A 19,390-nucleotide genomic window follows, 5' to 3' on the forward strand; every position below is an offset into this window, starting at 1 on the left:
TTCAAAAAACCATTAAAATACACTATGGTACCAAACTTTTTTTTTTTTTTTAGAGAAAGCAAGGAAGCAAATAAACAAATGAAGCACCATTTCCTCTGTCCTTGATGCATCATCTCCATGAATCATTTTCTCTTCATCCACTGCTAGACAGCAATAACTTTCCCAGTGGGAAGTGACTGACCTGCCAGTTTCCCGTTAGGTTCCAGATCGCCGTCAATCTGAGCATGGAGCGCTATGCCCTGATGTTTGGATTCAACAACTTCATTGCCCTGCTGATCCAGACCATTCTCACAATAGTTGTTGTAGATTCAAGAGGACTGGGACTGGACATAGTTACTCAAGTAAGTGCAGTTACCTTACTTCCTATTTACTGTTCAGCCAAGTCATCTTCAAAATTCCTATGCCAAAACCAACTTCATTATCTTTCTTCTATAGAAATCAAGACATCTCGTTCTTCCCTTGTCATTCTTCATCACTCTTTGTCATCACTCTTCCCTTTTGCCTTTTAATGCATTTAGGATTACAGATGCTGGTCTGTTAACTTTTCAAAGGGAGAGACACCGGAACATAACTAACCCTGCTATCCAACCAGTTTTAGTAGTTAATAAGACACCATCCTCTCTTCCCAAAAGCTCAGACTGGTTTTGTCAGATGCAGAATGAGAGTTCAGGACTATGAGGCACAGTCTGGATTATTTGAGTTATTTTACCTCAAGTAACTTCTGATTCCAGCTCAGGAGCAAACCTGGTCTGTATCTCAATGTGTACAATAGAGTCTTCTGCCCACAGCTTGGGCATTTCTTTTGGGATGGGACATCCTATCTCACAACCGTGTCCCTAACTTCAACCCAGTGTCACTCATGTTGAAGTCAACTGAAACCTACTGACTTCTGCATTTCCTCAGATGGGCTCTCAGCTGGGGCAGCTTTCTGCTCTAATGGGTCTGAAGACTAAAGCTATTCACACTCTGCACAGAGAAGGCAAAAGTGACTTTCAAAGACTAAAGTTCTAATCAAACATTAAATATTTAAAATTAAGGACAGGAATATGTAGGACTTCATAAATACCTTGCCACTGTTGTTGGAAATACTGATATAAAATCACAGTGTATTTACTGAAACCATTGTGGTGACAGTTATTGAAACGTGCAAAAGCAAAACAAGGATGAACTCAGGTTCTTCATGTAGATTATTCATGACTGTGTGGGTAATGAAGGTACTTCTACATTTTGCATTAATAGAAAAAAATATCCTGTTCTTATCTCTCTCCCTGTCTGATGTTTATTAAGAGGCATGAGGAATGGGAGAAAGGGGCAGTTCTTCATTTCACAGTTATCTGCTATGTACTTGAAAAGCTGAAATTTTTGCTTAATCACAAAGCAAAAACTCGAGTGTAAAGAAACTGCCAGAAGAAAATCAGAGCGACTGTCATCTTCAGAAGAAGCAGCATTTCTCTAATGTGTTTTTCATTAATTGTTCTGCCTTTTTCTCCTCCTCTCCCAGTTTTTAATTTATGGCAGCTACTTCGCAGTCATACATGGGATTTTCATGATCAGAAGCATTTGTGTGCTGGTCTCATGCAAATGCCAAAGGAAAATAGTGAGATCTTGCACAGAGCAGCTGAACCAGGCTGAGCACGAGTCAAGAGAGCAGATTGTCACAAGCTACATGACACGGCTGTAGGAGGCAGGCAGGCTGGAGAAGGGCTTCTCCTGGGAGAAGGGCTCCCAGCAGGGAAGAAGAGCAGCATGCAGGGAACAGCAGTGCAAGAAGAACATTCAACTCAGCCCTGAAAAGCTACGCTGAATCATTCCAGCACTTCAGCACAACATATGCCAGCAGAGAGCTCACCAGAATGGCACTGTGCCAAGAATAAAGGATAAGTTGCTTTAGATTCTTATTTACATGCATATAAATAGCTTAAGGGCAGTAATTTATACACAGAATCAAAGCAACCACCTTTGCATCCCCCCGTGCACGATGGCAGAGAGCAGAGTTCACTCTGCCTTGCTCATTGTAGCTCCTGAATGTGGTGCTGGCAAAGCTGCTTCTGTCACATTTGCTGATGCAGTGGCTGAGGGTGTGACTCCCCTTTGCACAGCCCTTGTTCTGAACCAAGGAAGAAAAGATCACATTTGCATCATTCTATTCTTTCATATCCAGTACAGGCAGATGGGGGACAGGCTCCTCCTGTCTCATCCCACAGCTCAGTGCACACAGGCTGCAAAAAGCTGGGCTTGCACAACCTGTCCTGGGAGCTTCACTGCAACACTGCTACATCACAGTTCTTGCTTGGCCCACATTTGAGAGCTACAAACACTGTGCTGACTTCACAGCAACCTCTGCCGAGAAGGGAATAACTTCAGAGTCCAAGCAAAAGGCAAGAGCACCACTCCTTTGCTTGTGCTTCCAGTAAAATTAAATTCAGGACTAACTGTCTTCCTTTTTCAGCAGGAAAAGAAATAGCATGAAGGGGCTTATGTAGCACAGACTAAAGCCAGAGAAGGACATTGTGGAGAAATTTAGCTGATTCCACAGAGGAAAATTCCAGATTAAAAGGAATATCCAAGAAGATTTATAACTGAAACAAACAGCAAGCATCATGTGTGCTTTTGAGTGCCAAGTGAGGGAGGTCCACTGATCTTGGCCAAGAATTTGGCAGGATCAGCCAAACTCAGTTTGTCAAGAAACTCCAAGTCCTACAGCTAATTTTGTCCAAAAGACAGTCCAGGAGAAGAAAAGAGACTAGAAATGAGTTTGCATAGTGAATGTCTAATTTAATATGAACTATATCCATATGCTGAAGTTATTTCCGTACCGCTGTTTGCTTCTAGCTTCCAATATCTACATCTAACTAATAAAAACTACATAGCATTTACAGAATATTTTTCTTGTAGAGACACAAGCTATCATTTTTACAGACATAACAGCTTTTCATACCGCTGTCACACACTGCAACTTCACAAAGCACCCAGAGGCAAGGGCAGGCAGGACAGAAGCAATTTGTTTCAAGTCACATGAAGAATCAGTAGGCTCTGGCAAAATGAACCTGGCTAATTTTTTAGGCCTTTTGTTTACTCCTGTGCATTGTGGGGACGTTGTAAACTGGCTCTAAGCAGAACAGTTTAACCAATGCAGTCATAAGAGTAGGAGATGTACGTAGTGTCCAGTGAGAGTTCTTACTGCAGAACTGAGGGCATGATGCTCCTGCCTGAAGAAACGGGGACAGAATCCAGGAGAGTAAGGACTATTTTTCTATTCTCCCTTGTGAGTAGCAATCTTCTTTTAAGGCATTCAGTTTAGAACTAGATGCCAGTTCCAGACTAGAAGTTAACAAGAGCTTGTGTTTAAATTCAAAAGAGGAACTAACTTTATGTTTTCAGCTCGATTCTTATGTTCTGGCTAGAGCTAACTGCTCTCTGTGTCTGTAGGATGCCACTGAGGAGCAAAGGAACCAAGCAGACACAGTGTAGTTAGCTTGCAGCTTTAGAGAAAACCATTTTCAGAAAACAGATAAGACTTTAAAGAAAAAAGAATCCATTCATATTCTCTCTAATCTCCAAAATAATGATTCTGAGGTTGGAAGCTGGCAGGAAGCATTATGGGGAAAATAGGGGAGGAAGAAGGCAGCTCTTAGGAGTGCTAGGATGAGAAAGACAAGGTCTTATGCTATCCTGGGTTTTCAGCTGCAAATCAGAACTCACCCAGCAGTCAGAGGTTTCTAAAAGAGTAAGATGTACACATGCACCTGTGTGTTTGTGTGCCTGCAAACACACACTCTAGAGGAGATGGTTAAGACTTGGCAGGTTACAAGGAAGGCTGGAACCACAGGCTGCCTAGTTCTGCAGGAAAAGGAAATTCCCAACACATCCACCTCTCCTAGCAGCTTGTAGTATTGCTCGTCTTTCTTCCCGCATGTTAAAGGTTTCCATGCAAACACGCAGCTCCAGAGCTGGGCACACTTCTCCCCATAGCTGCAACCCCCTCGAAATACACCACTAATTACCTTTGAAACATTAGTGGGTTTGGGCACAAATCTTCCATGAAGATACAGTCCAACAAGCTGGTAAGGCCAGTTTGAGCAAACAAGGAACAAATAGTGTGTTTGTATTCAAAACATGCAGGTACTGCCCAAGCACTGTGTGGGCTAGCAGAGAAACATGAGCCAGCAGCTCTTTCAGCCCCTGCCCAGCAGCACCTTCCCTTCCCAAGGTCCTTTCCCTGCCTCAAAGCCCTTGGCCAGGGAGGAGGATGAAGGGCAGAGGAGGCCCAGCTCCCCTGAGCACTTCCTGCCTGCTTGCACCACACTTCAGCTCAGAGGGAACCTCCCATACCTGCAGGACCAGACCAGGCTGTTGAGCTTCCAAAAGGCCCCTCCTGCCACGGCTCAGCTTCTGCTCCCAGGGTCAACACACATCCTACCAAAGGCTTCAGGGTGAACTCCAGCCTCTGATGAACCTTGGAAGGTGCAGGCAGTACAATCTAAAAAAACATGGGTAAAGGAAAGCAAAGCAGCAGCATTTCTCTGAAACAAGCCTGTTAATTTTTTAACTAAGAACCTAGATTTAGCAGTTGAATTTCATCTCTTTGTCCTTAAATGACAGATCTGTCCCTTAAATGATAGATTCTGTCTTCTACAGAAGTAATTCCTGGCTAACTAATAGTAGGAAGCATGTGCTGTCCTACCTCCCAAAGCTCCAGCACAGCCAGGACAGTCAGAGCAGACCCCACGAGCCCAGAGTCCTCTGTGCTCTGCACGGGACCAGTACATTATTAGCCCAAACTGCAAAACTTGTTATCTGCCTTTCCATGAATCAAAGACCAGGGCTTTTAAAGGTATTTATTAACAGAAAGAATGTAATCATTGCTTTCTTGTCACAACAGGTTTTATTAATCATTAGCTACACTAAGTCTTATAGTTTTATCTTAAAAATAGAACTCAGTTTGCTGACAAAACCCACAAAGAACACATTCCCTGCAAACTTCATGGACAAGTTCTACAAGAAAGAACAGCTATGACAAGTTGTTGTTATTATTATTTAAATTCTGAAAATATTTCATGAAATTTAGAAATAACTTTTTGGAAAAAAAAGTTACAGAAATTTCTGATTACCACAAGCTCTAAAGGGTGGTTTCTGACTTCTCTGCAAGACAAAGTCATCCCAGGAAGAACTGCACCTGAATCCACAGGAAATGCACCACAGCTAGAGCCTTGACAGGTAATTCATCAGCATTGGAGTTATTTGGGAGTGTGCTGGCTACTCACTCAGTGCATTTGAAGGTGATGCAAGATTTATGCAGATGTTACTGATCAGCCCAGAGTTTAATTTTTATATTTTTATCACATTTCAAATAAGGTCTTGAGTTAAAGATAGTAGAGACTATATTTTATTTACAATTATTTGTAAGAGAAAGATGACATTGGCAATTTTTAAAAATCAAGTTACAAGGTTAGGGCTGCTTTTTCTAACATTCCTCTGAGGGCCCAGAAATATTGTCTTTATAAGATACGATTTATACTAAGTTTTAATGGATATCATCTCACAGTGCAAGCAAAAGCACTTTTTCAGAAGTGCCTGCTATAGAGTGGAATTCAGCAATTTAAGATACACAGCTTGTGGCAGCATGATTAAACATCAGCTAGTGCTTTGCTTTCATTTGCTTATGATTGAAAACAGTTTCACTTATTTTCAGGATCAGTAAAATTGACTTTTTAACACAAAAGAAGTAAAATAAACTTAAAAAAATCTTTCTAGACTTCTTTTTGCTACCACCTACGCTGAAGAAATAAGATTCCTTTTCCTTTTGGTCATCGCTTTCAAAAGTGAAGTCAATAGTTCTCTATTCTAAGCCTGAGCAGGCACCATGAGCAGATAGTTTCTTTACCTTCTCCAATGACTGGAGTGCAAGAAACATGGTGAGTGTTAAAGCATTTTGAAGAAACTGAGGTCTCAATGGGTTGAGCTGCCTAATGGCTTTTATTGCCATCAAGAACATTTGCATGGTCATTGTATCAAATCAACAAAAAAATCAAACAGATTTGCAAATCACAGGAAAAAACTCCTTGAGCACACAGAATGAGCTTTGACCTCACACTTTGCCCACTCATTTATTCAGAAATGAGACTATAATGGAACTTTATTCTTCTGCTACAGCACAGCCACTCAGCCCTAAGCACGTCACTACAAACAACCTTTGACAGACAATAAAGAGTTTACCAGGGCTGATGTACCTCGATTCTTTTTGCTCATTTCCAAGCTGCAGCTGTGATGCCAGGCAGGTTCAGTGAGGGGAACATTGGCTTAGGCACGTGGCACAGCTGGAGCCATGCACTTCACTCACAAGACAGAAGCCACAATGCCCTTTATCAATGTAACAAAGTTCAGTGGTAAATGTGACAGTGGTTTAACGAGACTCAACAGGAAAGTGGGCTTGTGCAGAGATGGCAAGATCAGGTAAAACTGTCAGAAAGACCCTCCTGCTAAATCACTGGGTTCTAAACTCCTCTCAGAGAGGAGCCTGGGTGCAGCTTGGATCCACTCCTAGTCCCAGATTTGGTCAACTGCTTCCATCTAAAGGATTGTGCAATACGTGCAATAAATTCTTTACACGACTTAGCCAAGGTTTTGAGGCTGAGCACACTGTTAGTCACTTACCAAGAATGTGTTGCAGCAAAGAATCTCAGCCTCAGGAGTAACTCCCAGAGGTGTCCCTGCCTAAGAGGAGATCCAGGCTGTGCAGCTCAGTGCAGGAGAGCTTGAGCTCAGTGGTTTGGTTACATCTGCACACCAGCCAGACATCTGAGTCACCTCTGCAGGCAGCCCTTGGCTGTCACACTGCCACCCCTCCCCCTAAGGCCACTTACACCGGATGGCACCACCACAGCCCTCACTGGTGGTTATGGATTCAGAAGAGTGAGTGCAGGTTTAGTTAAAAAGTAAACGTGAAAATTATTTTTTATCAACTGTGAAGAGCATCTATTCTTCCTTTGCCATGTTTTTTTTTGTTGTTGTTGTTTAGGTAAATTATGGATTGCTGGAAGGGAGCCGTAAGCCACAGCTGGATTTATCCCACGGTGATCATCTGTGCAAATGGATTTTTCACCACAATGAGGCCATCAGAATCTTTTCTCACCCCCTATCTAACAGGACCAGACAAAAACCTAACGACTGAAGAGGTATGTAACTGTTCTCTAAAGCAGTAACTAAAATGCTTAAAGCATTAGGCCTTACAGCAGTAACTGAAGAGAAGATGAAATGTGAATATTTTATCTAAAGACCCATATTTAAGATGCTTCTGGAAGAGAGTCAGGAGTCACCTAGTCACCTCTTTGGCAGGAGGTCCAAACTTTAAAGTCCCTACATCCTTAGGACTTTGAAACCCTTTTGGTGGTTGATAATTTTGGCAAAATCAGATTGGCTGGTTCCTCTCTCCAACCCAGAGGAGACATTTGTACTTTCCATGGAATTGATTACACTGACAGAATTGATTTTGAAACATAAGAAAGCTAAGCAGCCTTCCCAGCTAAGCAGCCTTCCCCTTATGAGTTGTAAGCTTATTTCCTATATTCCCTATATTTCATGCATTCATTAACCTGTGGAAGTTAAGTTCACATTCAGAAAAATTGGGAGTTTTTGACAAAAATGTGCACTCCAAATTTCCTTGCTATGTGCTGTGCTCAGCACTGGCTGCTTCAAGAGTACACCTCCCAACAAAAGGGGACATGGTTAACACGTGGCTGAGTCACGGAGCTAACGGTATAATTAGAAAACACAGGCTTGCTACACCCACATGCAGCTAATATGAAGAACAGTCATTCCTGATGTGCAGTAGCAAATGTTAAGGCATAATCTACCAGCACACTGTGAACCCAAGGTTTCTGCTGAAAAAAGGTATTTGTGGTTTAGGTTGTCAGGGAGTTTTTTTCTCCCCCTTTTAATTTTTTTTAACCACAAGGGAAAGCATTATTTCTTATATAAATCACACAGATAGCACCATAGAAAGCCTTAATTCTGATTTCAGCAAGAATCCTTAACTCAAAATCAAGCACAGTACAGATATTGTCTCTTTCAGCCAAACTCACCTCCTCCATGAGGTAATTCTAAGTTCAGAGAACCAAAAGAAGTCACACAGAAAGATACAGTGAACCTGCTGCTCACCATGCAACTCACTCCAGTACCTGTTCAGAAGTCAAAAGCATTCCTCCAGCATTCAATACAGTTCCTTTCTAGTCTAATTGCTTAAGCAGAGAACAAGATATCAGGAACAGATACTTCAGCAGGCTCCACAATTACTGGGCAATACCTCCCCAAAACCTCCCTCTAAAAGAGGGACACCTGCCCCAGGTGCATCCTAAATGCTCAGGCAAGCACTGAGCTTTAGTGGCAACCACAAACAGTACCTTCCAACCCACATTCAAAAGTTTTAAAAAAAGGGAAAGAATTTCTTCACAGGGCATCTATGTGTTGAAGTCCAACTTAAACTTACTGAAAGATTTCCTTTTCTTCCACTTGAAATCAGAAAAAAACATAGAAGGTGCAGTACCCTAGTAGCAGCTACACTCTGGGCAGTTCCAGTTCCCCTTTTTAAGAGGCACATGCTTTTTTTTTAATATACCTAACAAGGGAGAGACGTGACCAAAGGTATACAATGACTCATTAAGTTAAAACAGGTCTCATTTTCAGATACTGGAGGGAATAGGATTTGAAACTAGAGAGACTTACACCAGACACAAAGTTACAATTGCTTTAAACAGCTGCACATCAAAACCTGCCTTCTTCATAGGCCTTTACTGGAATTACTTTTTAAGTCAATCTATCTGTTTCTTTAGTGGAGCATAGCATTATTGTCTTTAATCCTTACATAGAGAACTCACAGTCTTGTAACTTAAAGCAGTTTAATCCTGCACTGTTCACACATTTCAATGTTTCATATCATCACAACTATGTTGTTTCAGCAGTAACACCATCAAAAATCATCTGAAAGGGTATTTTAAGAATATGGGGGATTTAGGCTGTTTTGTCTGTTTAACATTTCCTCTCTTACTGCATTCCAGGTTACCAACCAGATTCTGCCAGTCTGGACATACTCCTACCTCGCTCTCCTTTTCCCAGTGTTCCTGCTCACAGACTACGTGCGCTACAAGCCCGTCCTCCTCCTGCAGGGCATCAGCCTCATCGTCACGTGGCTCCTGCTGCTCTTTGCACATGGAGTGCTGGCCATGCAGCTGGTGGAATTCTTCTATGGCATGGTCACAGCCACCGAGGTGGCCTATTACGCCTACATCTACAGCGTGGTCAGCACCCAACACTACCAGAGGGTCACCAGCTACTGCAGGAGTGTCACTCTGGTGGCGGCCACCGTGGCCGCCGTGCTGGGACAGCTGCTGGTGTCCCTAGCAGGCGTGTCCTACTTCCACCTCAACGCCATCACCCTGGCTTCCGTGTCCCTGGCGTTCCTGTGCGCCTTCTTCCTGCCCATGCCCCAGAGGAGCATGTTCTTCCACAGGAAAGACGCCCCCGAGCCTGTGCCAGGGCCTGCCAAGGGGCTGCCTGTGAGTGCTGCCCGCAGGCCCTCCAGCTGCCAAGAGGAAAGGAGCCCTGATCCTGCTGCCAGGGCCGCGGGCCCCCAGCCCCAGGCTGGCAATGCCGGGCCCCTGCGGCACATGCTGAGCGTGCTGCTGCAGCTGGGCAGGGACCTGAGGCACTGCTACGGCTCCCGCCAGCTCCTCTACTGGTCCCTGTGGTGGGCTCTGGCCACGGCCGGCTTCAACCAGGTGCTGAATTATGTCCAGGTGCTGTGGGACTTCCGGGCCCCCTCGCACAGCTCCGCAGTGTACAACGGAGCTGTCGAAGCAATAGCAACTTTTTTGGGTAAGCAATCATTAGCGGGTACTTGGAACCCATCCTGTGCTGAGGGACTCTTCAGCAATGTGTTTCGTGCTTTTCCATCTCCTATGAGGACTAAAGCAAAGAGACAAACAGTGTGCAAAGCATGATTTTACTATAAACTTTTACAGTGGGCACTTCAAAATTAGTCTCAAAAAACATATATAAATAAGCTTTTCCTTCTTAGAGGAGACTCATTCTGCCAAAATGTTTTAAGAGTTTTAAGTATACAGCTCTGTTTAGACCATGTCTTTAACCTCAAATAAGCACATCAAGAACCCTGTACAATGATATCTTGCATACTCCTCCCTCAAATACACCTTAAGCTGGCTGGTTTAAGAATTAGAAGAACATGTTAGCAGATAACTACTCTAAATACTACCCAGAGCATACTGTGAAATTATCTATTTAGACACTGGATTAAAAATAATTTCAATGTAAGTGCTCCTCAACAAATATTCTGTGACTACATCTGTGTCCTGATTCGCATGTTTGCCAGAACAAAGGCTGTGTGTTCAACCCCTGTATGGGCCATTCACTTCAGAGTTTGACTTGATGATCCTTGTGGGTCCCTTCCAAGTTAAAATATTTTTTGAAACCATTTCTGTGATGTGACAAGGCTGAGAGCACTGTAATTGTTTACCCTTGAAAAACAAGGAATCTTATTAATGTGCACAGAGACTTGAAGGAGAGGAGCAAAGAAGATGGAACCAGGCTCTTCCCAGTGGTGCCCAGTGACAGGGCAAGAGTCAAGGGGCACAAAATCAACAAAGTTCCACTTAAACAGAGAGGAACATTTTATTCCAAGGGTGATTTTGAACAGGAACAGGTTGGCCAGAGGTGTGGACTCCATCCTAGAGTCAAAACCTAGGCACCATCCTGAGCAGCCTCCTTTAGCAGAGTCAGCTTTTAATGGGCCATGTGACATCCATCTCTCTTCCAACCTCAGCCATTCTACCTCTCAGTTACTTGGTCCACCCAAATTCAGTTTATCTTTAGCCAGAGAAGAGAAGGATATGGGTAAAGTGAAACTTCATTTACTTAGCTGTGCAGCACCAATACAGCCTCCTTTAGGAGCTCCCACTAACACACCTGTCTCCCTCTACATTCCCAGAGCTGTATCCCACACTGCTACAGGGAATTGTCAGGTTTCTTTTCCTCCCTGCAATCAGCATGAAAATCCATTTTACTGAAGCTACTCTAGAACTTCTAACTACTGCTTTGAGTAGTGTTCCCAAAGTCTTACACTTACACCCTCTGGCACTTGGCAATATTTCAGAGTACAGAAAGAAGGCACTCAAAGCTCTGGGAACCACTGCTCATAGCAGGGATGGACCAAAGGGGTTGGTTTGCTCCAATTTTTGGAATTCTGATGAAGAGCACACAGAACCAGCAGACCAAGTCCAGTTTTTGTGCTAGCCCACCTGAGAACATGGGGTTTGCTACACTGTAATAGACTCGAGTAAGGGTTTTGCTACATGTGATGGCCAATAAGACATTGACAAATGCAGTTTCATAAGGCTTTTCACCAGAAACTGAAAATGCACTTCCATTAAAAGAAAAAAAGCATGAAGTGCTAAGATTTTCTTTCTATAAAGAACTTCGTATGAAGTAACTAAACTCATTATACATATTTTGGCAGAAAATGCTTGGTAGGATTGTTCTCTTTGCCCTTAGTTGTCTAAAAATGGAGAAACAATAGATTGTGCACTGCTGCCTCCAGCCTTAGGCATGAGGCACTTTCCCAGAGCACTTCAGGCATTGAAGGGTCTAAGCAAAGAGGAAAACATCCAAACTAATGGAAGATTCCCACATCCCTAACAAGAAATATTATCCATACCATTACCAAAGTCCACTGTGCACAACACCAAAGAGCTCCTGGCATGATCCAATGACAGTTATGCAATGGCTCTCAATGAAAATGTTGCAAAGTTTTAATTACTACTTTTCAATTTTTAGGTTCAGCAACATCCATGGCAGTTGGGTATGTCAAAGTAAACTGGGATCTCTCTGGAGAACTGGCTTTGGGAATTTTCTCTGCACTGGATGCTGGTTCTCTGCTTCTTATGCACTTCACTGACAACATCTGGGCATGTTATGCTGGTTACCTTGCATTTAAAGCTTGCTATATGCTCCTTATAACAATAGCAACGTAAGTACAACACACAACTGTTCTAACTAAACTGATTTAAATCACTGTCAAATTTTTATATTTATCAAAATTTTACTGGGCATTTCCCTGGATATAAATACAAATAGGTTATGACAGCAGCATTCATTGTTTCTAGCCTGTATAAAAATGGGTAAAATTATATGACCTAACGATTACCATAGTAAACTCCAAGTCAGAACAAGGTACCTTCTGCACTTGGCTGTTCAATGACTAATGCATGAGCATTCTCAATGTGATCCAATGAATACACACAGGTATTTCGCAAAAATATTCACTCAAGGGTAACTCAAGATGCACAGAAGTCATAAAGCCAGAAAACACCAATAAATTTCTGTCAAAATGAAACTGATAAAGCTTAATAGCCAAGATTGAAATGATCTTGTCCTTTGATGAGAGCACTGTGCCCATTAAACTGTTCCCGTAAGTGCATCCACCCGTCCTTGCTCTCCACAGTTTTGTGAACCTGTGCATTCATTGTCAGGTTTCAGATTGCTGTCAACCTCAGCATGGAGCGTTATGCTTTGATGTTTGGCTTCAACAACTTTGTTGCACTGGTGATTCAGACGATTTTAACTGTTGTTGTAGTAGATTCAAGAGGTCTGGGACTGGATATCAGCACTCAGGTAAGTCACTGAGTCCCACTGCTTAGTTCCCCTACTCTCCTCCAAAACAGGTTCTACTCCAAGATTAGCCTGTGGCAATGTGCAAGCTCAGGACAGTTACTCACCCGGAAAAAGACTCATTTAAAATGAACTGGCTTGAACTACCTCAACCTGCTTGTTCTCCAGGCCTTCCAATACTGGAATGACTGGAAATATTCTATGTTTACAGAATAGAGGGGAAAGGTGACCACCTATTACTCTGGGTATTCTTTAAATTGAAGGCTTACTATTCAGAAGTTTATAGTCAAAATACCCTAACCAGAAGCAGGAAGCCAGATGAAATACAACTTATTGGTGTATTACTAGGGTAATTCTAAGTTACATAGTTCCAGTGGACGCACCTTTAAAGTTATTGTAATTCTGAAAATTAGCTCATTGCAATTCCCCATTAAATTTCTAAAATTAGTTTAAACTGAGACACTGAATGAGTCTAAGACTCTAGGTTTATTGTTTCCAGAGAAGAGACAAAGTGCAAGACAGCTGTCCTCCCTTACTGAGGTGGGGAAGGACATATCAGAACATTGTCACCCCGCTTTACAACCACAAATTTCTATAGTGTAAAGTCAAGCAGTCCAGACCTGGTGAATCCTCTCAAGATGGGGTCATTCTGGGCACAGGTGACAGGGAAGGGAAGGCAGCAATGGAGAGACACCCCTTAAGAGTCAAAAACTGTTTTTCCTCTTAAGATAACTAATTTTCTCCTTCCCCACCTCCATTTCCCAGTTTCTCATTTATGGCAGCTACTTCACAGTCATAACTGGCATTTTCCTGATCAGAAGCATGTACACCATAATTTCCATCAAATGCAGAAATACAAGTGTGGCTGCTGAAAGCACTGCCCCTTAACAACTGAGACAAAAGCAATGGTTACAAGCAACAATGCAGAAGTCTCCATCATCTGGACAACAAATCAGGAGAAAAATAAGTTCAATCAAGCCAAACTGGTCCAGGTTGAAGCAAGCTGTTTATGAGCCTAATGCACAGAGAGCTTTGTCAACAGGATGATGCATTTACTCCATTTTCTTCACCAGCAGTTTAATGCAAACATTCCTCAAACAGTCTACTAATTCAAGTTGAGTGATCTGACATACAAACTTCTATTAAGGTTCAGTGAGCACAAGGACATACAAATGCCTGAACCTCACACCATAGGAACTCACAGAACAACCTTGGGACTTTCCCTTCTTCTGAGTATTTCAATTTAAGGCAATTTATTTACTGACAGAAGACCATCAGACATGGCCAGGGAATCTAAAGCAGCTGAAACACACAATGACCTGTCAGAAAATTTGTCACAGAGGCCTTTGGAAATCGTAAGGCTTTTTCAACTGGACATCACATCTGCCTTACAGAACTCAGGATGGTCCTGCAAGTGTAACATCTTCTCACACTTGTAACAGCTGATGTTTAGGACTGAAGTCTAATCTAGGAGGTCTCCATATTAATTTCTGTATAATAGGCCTAAAGTTATCAAGTGAAGTGCTTTGATGCTAAAGCATAAAAATACAGCTTTTAGGCAGCTATGCTACTTGCATGAACAATTGAGGGAACAACTGCAGATTTCCACAATAAAAACATTTAAATTCAGGGATGAAAAATTCATTTTGTAAATAAAGCCATTTTAAAACCTAATCAATGGTGTCAGTTTATGCTCAATATACAGAAGACTCAAAACAATACAAGATCTTCAGCTTAACTAGAATTTGACAAAGCTATAATCCATGAACACAGACTAAAGAGGTGTGCTTGTGTATAGTTAAAAGTTGCAAACTTTTTATCTGCAGTTAATTCAGTAATGAAAACTAAAGTATTCCATTACTTTGACAGCATATTCTAAATTACATGCTTTGCATACTTCAATCAATTTCAGTATTTCAGCAGTAATATTTGGATCAGAACAATCTCTATAGATGCTGATTTCATTAGCCCTTGCCCAAAGCCTAATTTACACCACTTTAAGTGAAGAAGGCACGGAATTGTTGCTCTTTCATAACACTTTTCATCTCATTGACATGACATCTCTTTGATTTGATCCAGTTCTCAGCACTCAGCATTTTTAAGTATTCCACAAGCCTACTGAACCCTTGCAGTTCCCCACTCTCCACTGCATTTACCTCTTACTATCCAAAGCCAAGGCTGGGGAACAGGGAGAGTTACAACTATTTACACTGTGCTGAAATACAATGGTGAGAGTAAGGGTGTCACTAATACTCTGCAAACCTCCAGTTGCTGGGGATTTCTTCAGTGAATTCCCCAGAGAATGTTGGGAACTGAACGCCACACTGTTGAGCAGCCTCCATCAGAAACAAAAGAGAGCCTTCAAGCCTGTTTTAAATACACCAACAGGACAAAACCAGACATATAAGTACAGAAAACTTGCAGCTTGTTTTATGAGCTGCCTATCTCCTGCTTGGTATCTCCAAAGTTTAAAAAACAAAAACAAACAAAAAGAAATCACAACCCCCATAGGCAGGCAACAAAAGTCAAAAGCATTAACATAAATGTTTTTACAAGCAGAGGTCAAACCTTTCAAATGCCCTAGAAAAACCTAGCCAACATTCAGACAGTCAATTGCAAGTGAAATGTCTTACCTTGATGAATTTTCGTGTTTATCTCAAATGGACTCGCACGTCCTTTTTAAAAAAGGTCAATCTCACTTTATTTATTCCTGTTATCCTGAAAGCTGTTAGAATTTTATTCTCCAGCTGGTCAGAAACATCTAAGCTTGCAGTTTATGTATTCACAATATACTTACATTATTTGCTTAGTTCCAGTATTACATTGAACTGTGGCCGAATTATCTCTGTTTAAAACACCAACTACTTTGATGCAGTTATATTTTTCTTGAACCTTATCACTGTTACAGAGGAAGACAAGCCAGACATTTTCCCTCTACAAATTTCACGGTAGTATGGCAGGAAATATTTCTGTAAATTAAAAAAAAAATTAATATTCCACAGGAGCTCTTACTGATATGTATCAGTTTTTAATAAAGAGGGCTATTACATCTGTGGTCCCTTGGCCTGCTCTTACACACTCTGTTCAGACCACAACTAAGGCTTGTTCAGAGCCTGGCAGTAGTTACCCATAATAAGGTGTCTTTTGCTGCAAACCTTCTCTCCAATAACTACCCTTCACAGTGCTTCCAGTGTCCTTCATGACGTACTGTATCCAAACAATCCAAACTTCACCTAACACTCTCCTGTGTGACAGGTCACTTCACTTGAGCTAGGACACAAAGAAACACATCCAAGTGAGGCATGTGAAAATTTTAAGCTTAGCTCACCTTTAAACACATGGGTTTGGACACCTCATCTGTATACAAGACACAGTGTGTGCATTTTCATCCAGTAAACGTTACTGCACAGAAATAATGCTACACAGGGGTTTTTTTCTAATATTTATTTTTTCACCTGCAAACTGTAGCAAAACATGATCAGCTTTATTATGCAGACAGGTATCCCTCTAACATTAGAGATTTAGGCATGTATAAATAGAAGAGCTCTTAGGAAAGGAAAACATTTTGAGAAATGAACAAACCTTCAATTTAACTTCGTGACTTCCAATACCAATGGTTAAAATGATGCAGCTCATTCATTCCAAGAGATACAACAGCACCTTAAAGTGGCTGATCTATTCCCCAGTAACATTTTTCACATAACAATGTGTTAAAGTTACAAATACTGATATGCACAAATAGCTATTTTCTAAGAAAAATATGTACAGTACTGCAGCATAATGAGTGTGGTATCTGCAATAACTTATTAGCCAATTTTAATACACATGATACCGCTACTTTTTACCTGCCACTTCACAGGTTCAAGGATGTTACCACAGCCCTCTGTTTTGCACGTTATTACCTGGTGGGGGTTGGTTTTCTTGTTTTTTGTGTCGGGTGGGGTTTTTTTTTTCTTTTTGAAACTTTTTAAAGGTACACAATGCAGGCTTTTATTTTTACTTCTTAAAGACTTCTTTTGTGTTTAAAGCTAATATCAGTGAAACAAGACAACAGTGCAAGAGGCGCAGAGATGTTATGTGACCACATAAGAGTTCTTTTGGGTAAAGTGTCTATAAGGCTATAAGAAAGGATTGGTTGATGAGCTTCCTGTTGGAAATTGTCCTGTTGGTGCACCAGCCTGGGGGAAAAGGAACAAAGAAAAATAAGGCAAATATTTAGGATTTGTTTCCCATTGTAAATCATAAATGCAGAATATATTAAAAAAAAACCTACTGGGGAATACTTCTGTTTTATACTGCAATCTGCTTTTTGCTGCTTCTCTGGAATTACACTACTCTGGGAACATGTATGAATGTACCTCTGCTTCAATCTGAACATCCTTGCAAATGGCATTATCATCCGAATAGTGAGCGGCAGTGAGGAGAGTCACATGCTTCCTTTCCTTATTAAAAGCAAGAAACCCCCTAATCTTTGTGTATCTCTAAATTAACTGTTACAGACTATTCTTCTTTGGACATACAGAAGTCACTGACATCTAACAACTCACCATAAAAGGGTTACTAGATACTCCAACAGCTGCAACTTGTCCAAAAGGAGTTACTACAGGCTTTGCTTGCCCAAATGTAGCAAAACCTGCTCCTTGGAAAGAAAAGAGAAAAAAATATTAATACTAGTAAACAATGTTCAAAGAGCTCTTTGCTGCAGCTCCCAGCCAAAAATTAAGACTAAGTTTGAACTGCAGTATCAGCAGGACTGATCCTACTTAAACATGATCAGGAATGTAAGTGCAAAACACTGTGGCTGGGCTTTTTGTTTGTTTTCAACTGTTCACAACTCATCAATCTCCAATTTCTACATATACGCTTTTTTCAATGTTATATCATATAAATTCATGGAGAAAATACTTTCCAATTTTCTCCTGCCTGTGTTCTATGAAGTTAGAGCAAGTGTAATAGTGTGTTCCAGACATCCCCAAAGAGCCCTTCTTGCCTAAAACCCCTTTAAGCGTGGGAATACTTACCATTTTAGTATGAGATTTTGGTACCATTTCAGGTTGGTAATTACACATTTGCACCCAGCCAAGTCAGAAGACTCATCTACAGAGCCAGAAGAGTGTGGGAACCTTTCATCAACATCAAGTTCATGCAGAAATAAATATCCTCCCGTTATTGCCAACTTACAGACAGACCATTTTCTCCATGTTTCTGATTTAGACAAGGTTATCTAAAACATGCAGACCTACCATTGGGCTGCTGAGCAAAAGCAGTCTGTTGAGGGAAAGCTGCCTGGGTTGGGAACGTGGGCTGCTGGAAGTTGCCACTATAACTAGTAGGAAGACTGTAGGAGGCAGGAGTTCCAAATCCTGCCGGCATGCTCATGGATGCAGTACCAAATGTTGCTGCTGGTAGGCAAAAAATAACATGCAATTATTTGTAAGAAATCATCTTTTTTTTCATGAAACAAATTGCTATAAGGCCATGTTAAAAGTCTTCTAATGCCCTCTCTGACTGGATGAAAGTTTGATTCAACTTCCACAGCCACTGAACTGATTTGTTCCCTTCCATCACCAGGAAGTGGGTGCATAATTTGCCTTTACACTTTAAAAATGAATGGTGTTATTTAAAATTTAGTAGATCCAGCACATTCAGATACACTTTCTGAAGAGGAAATTATTTTTTGTTCTCAGTGGTACCATATATTTCCCCCACACTTTTTATGGTCGAAGTCTGTACACAGAAGAAGCAAGCAGGTTCAGGCAGCCTAAGCCCCTCTGTTTTTCTCTTTCTGAGAAAAGCATGAAAGGATTTTCCTCCTTCAAGCTGCACTACAGGAGGTTATAAATGAAAAAAATAAAACAAAAAACAAAGGGATACATGCATCCCATTTTATCATCCCATCTTTAATGTCTTTAAGGAGATTCTCACCATGCACATTATTTGCACACAAAGTTTTGTTGCAAGCCCTCTTACTGTTGAGGTAGAACTTAAAAGAAAAAGAGGCCAAAACTTTTCATCTGATTCTCTGCTGAATATTTCAAGTAAAGAACACACAGCTCATAAGCATTTCCCCATGCCTTCAGCAAATAAACAGGAGCACATGAGGTGCAAAAGTATAGTAACAAAACCATTATTCAGTCTTTTGGGAGTTATTCTTGAAAAGAGAAATGTATAGGAAGATTTTTGGTACAAATACAGACACCAGGTATTCCATGCTAGTTAAACAGGATTTCTCTTTTGATATGTTAGAAGCTACATTTTATGCAAGTTCTACTGTTTAAAAAAGCTAATAAAATAAATTTAATTAATACAGCTTAATTAACAGTTGAAGTATTTACCCCAAAAGTGTTCAAGGGCAAGACATTATACAGACAAAGTGTAGACAAGTGCACGCAAAACTAAGGTACTAACACTGTTCTCAAGTTACAGTGAGCAGAGCAGCTACTCCACAGCAAACTTGGCTAAAACAGCAAAAAGAAGCACAACAAAATCAGCAGGGGACTTGGGATATCCCAAAAGGCATCAAACTACTGTTGGCATAAACTTCAACAGTCATTCAGAAGCACTATATGGTGACCATGGATGATACCAATAATGGTTTTGTTTTGGTTGCTCGACAGGATGTCTATGTATGCTCTTCTCTCCCTCTCCCCAGCTGCCAAATACCCACACCCACTCCATTTTTAAGAAGTCTTCCACAATTCTTTGTGCAGAG

At 41.3% G+C, this 19,390-nt stretch overlaps 4 protein-coding genes across 20 annotated transcripts in view; 2 read left to right on the forward strand and 2 right to left on the reverse strand.

The window, feature by feature from the left end:
* LOC135278945 (thiamine transporter 2-like) overlaps positions 1-2,872 on the forward strand; it is a 15,127-nt gene extending 12,255 nt beyond the window's left edge. The window contains exons 5-6 of one of the 2 annotated variants that reach the window (XM_064385911.1): positions 200-341; positions 1,502-2,872. In XM_064385911.1, coding sequence (XP_064241981.1) covers positions 200-341; positions 1,502-1,681 — 322 coding nt within the window. In that variant the 3' untranslated portion in view covers positions 1,682-2,872. Of the gene's footprint in view, positions 1-53; positions 342-1,501 lie in introns of those variants that run through there. The other variant, XM_064385912.1, reaches the window with a different exon arrangement.
* CCL20 (C-C motif chemokine ligand 20) overlaps positions 1-4,800 on the reverse strand; it is a 26,357-nt gene extending 21,557 nt beyond the window's left edge. For 3 of the 6 annotated variants that reach the window (XM_064385928.1, XM_064385927.1, XM_064385926.1), the window contains exons 1-2: positions 4,685-4,800; positions 4,333-4,480 (exon numbers count right to left, since the gene is read on the reverse strand). The gene's annotated coding sequence lies outside the window, so the exon portion shown is untranslated. The other 3 variants (XM_064385931.1, XM_064385932.1, XM_064385929.1) reach the window with 3 other exon arrangements.
* Positions 215-14,352, forward strand: SLC19A3 (solute carrier family 19 member 3). 2 transcript variants are annotated; one of them, XM_064385914.1, is made up of 6 exons: positions 215-341; positions 7,019-7,175; positions 9,054-9,870; positions 11,845-12,037; positions 12,540-12,681; positions 13,444-14,352. In XM_064385914.1, exons 2-6 carry the CDS (start codon positions 7,026-7,028, stop codon positions 13,564-13,566), a joined length of 1,425 nt encoding a protein of 474 aa, XP_064241984.1. In that variant the 5' UTR covers positions 215-341; positions 7,019-7,025; the 3' UTR covers positions 13,567-14,352. The 2 variants fall into 2 exon arrangements, with proteins under 2 accessions (XP_064241984.1, XP_064241983.1); XM_064385913.1 differs by lacking the exon at positions 215-341 and adding an exon at positions 4,939-5,217.
* A 2,221-nt stretch (positions 14,353-16,573) lies between these two features.
* AGFG1 (ArfGAP with FG repeats 1) overlaps positions 16,574-19,390 on the reverse strand; it is a 35,616-nt gene continuing 32,799 nt past the window's right edge. For 8 of the 10 annotated variants that reach the window (XM_064385910.1, XM_064385908.1, XM_064385907.1 and 5 more), the window contains 3 exons: positions 17,922-18,080; positions 17,226-17,317; positions 16,574-16,856 (listed from right to left, as the gene is read on the reverse strand). In XM_064385910.1, coding sequence (XP_064241980.1) covers positions 16,797-16,856; positions 17,226-17,317; positions 17,922-18,080 — 311 coding nt within the window. In that variant the 3' untranslated portion in view covers positions 16,574-16,796. The remainder of the gene's footprint in view (positions 16,857-17,225; positions 17,318-17,921; positions 18,081-19,390) is intronic. The other 2 variants (XM_064385904.1, XM_064385902.1) reach the window with 1 other exon arrangement.

The sequence above is a fragment of the Passer domesticus genome, chromosome 11 (assembly GCF_036417665.1).
Source record: "Passer domesticus isolate bPasDom1 chromosome 11, bPasDom1.hap1, whole genome shotgun sequence".
Lineage (NCBI taxonomy): Eukaryota > Metazoa > Chordata > Aves > Passeriformes > Passeridae > Passer > Passer domesticus.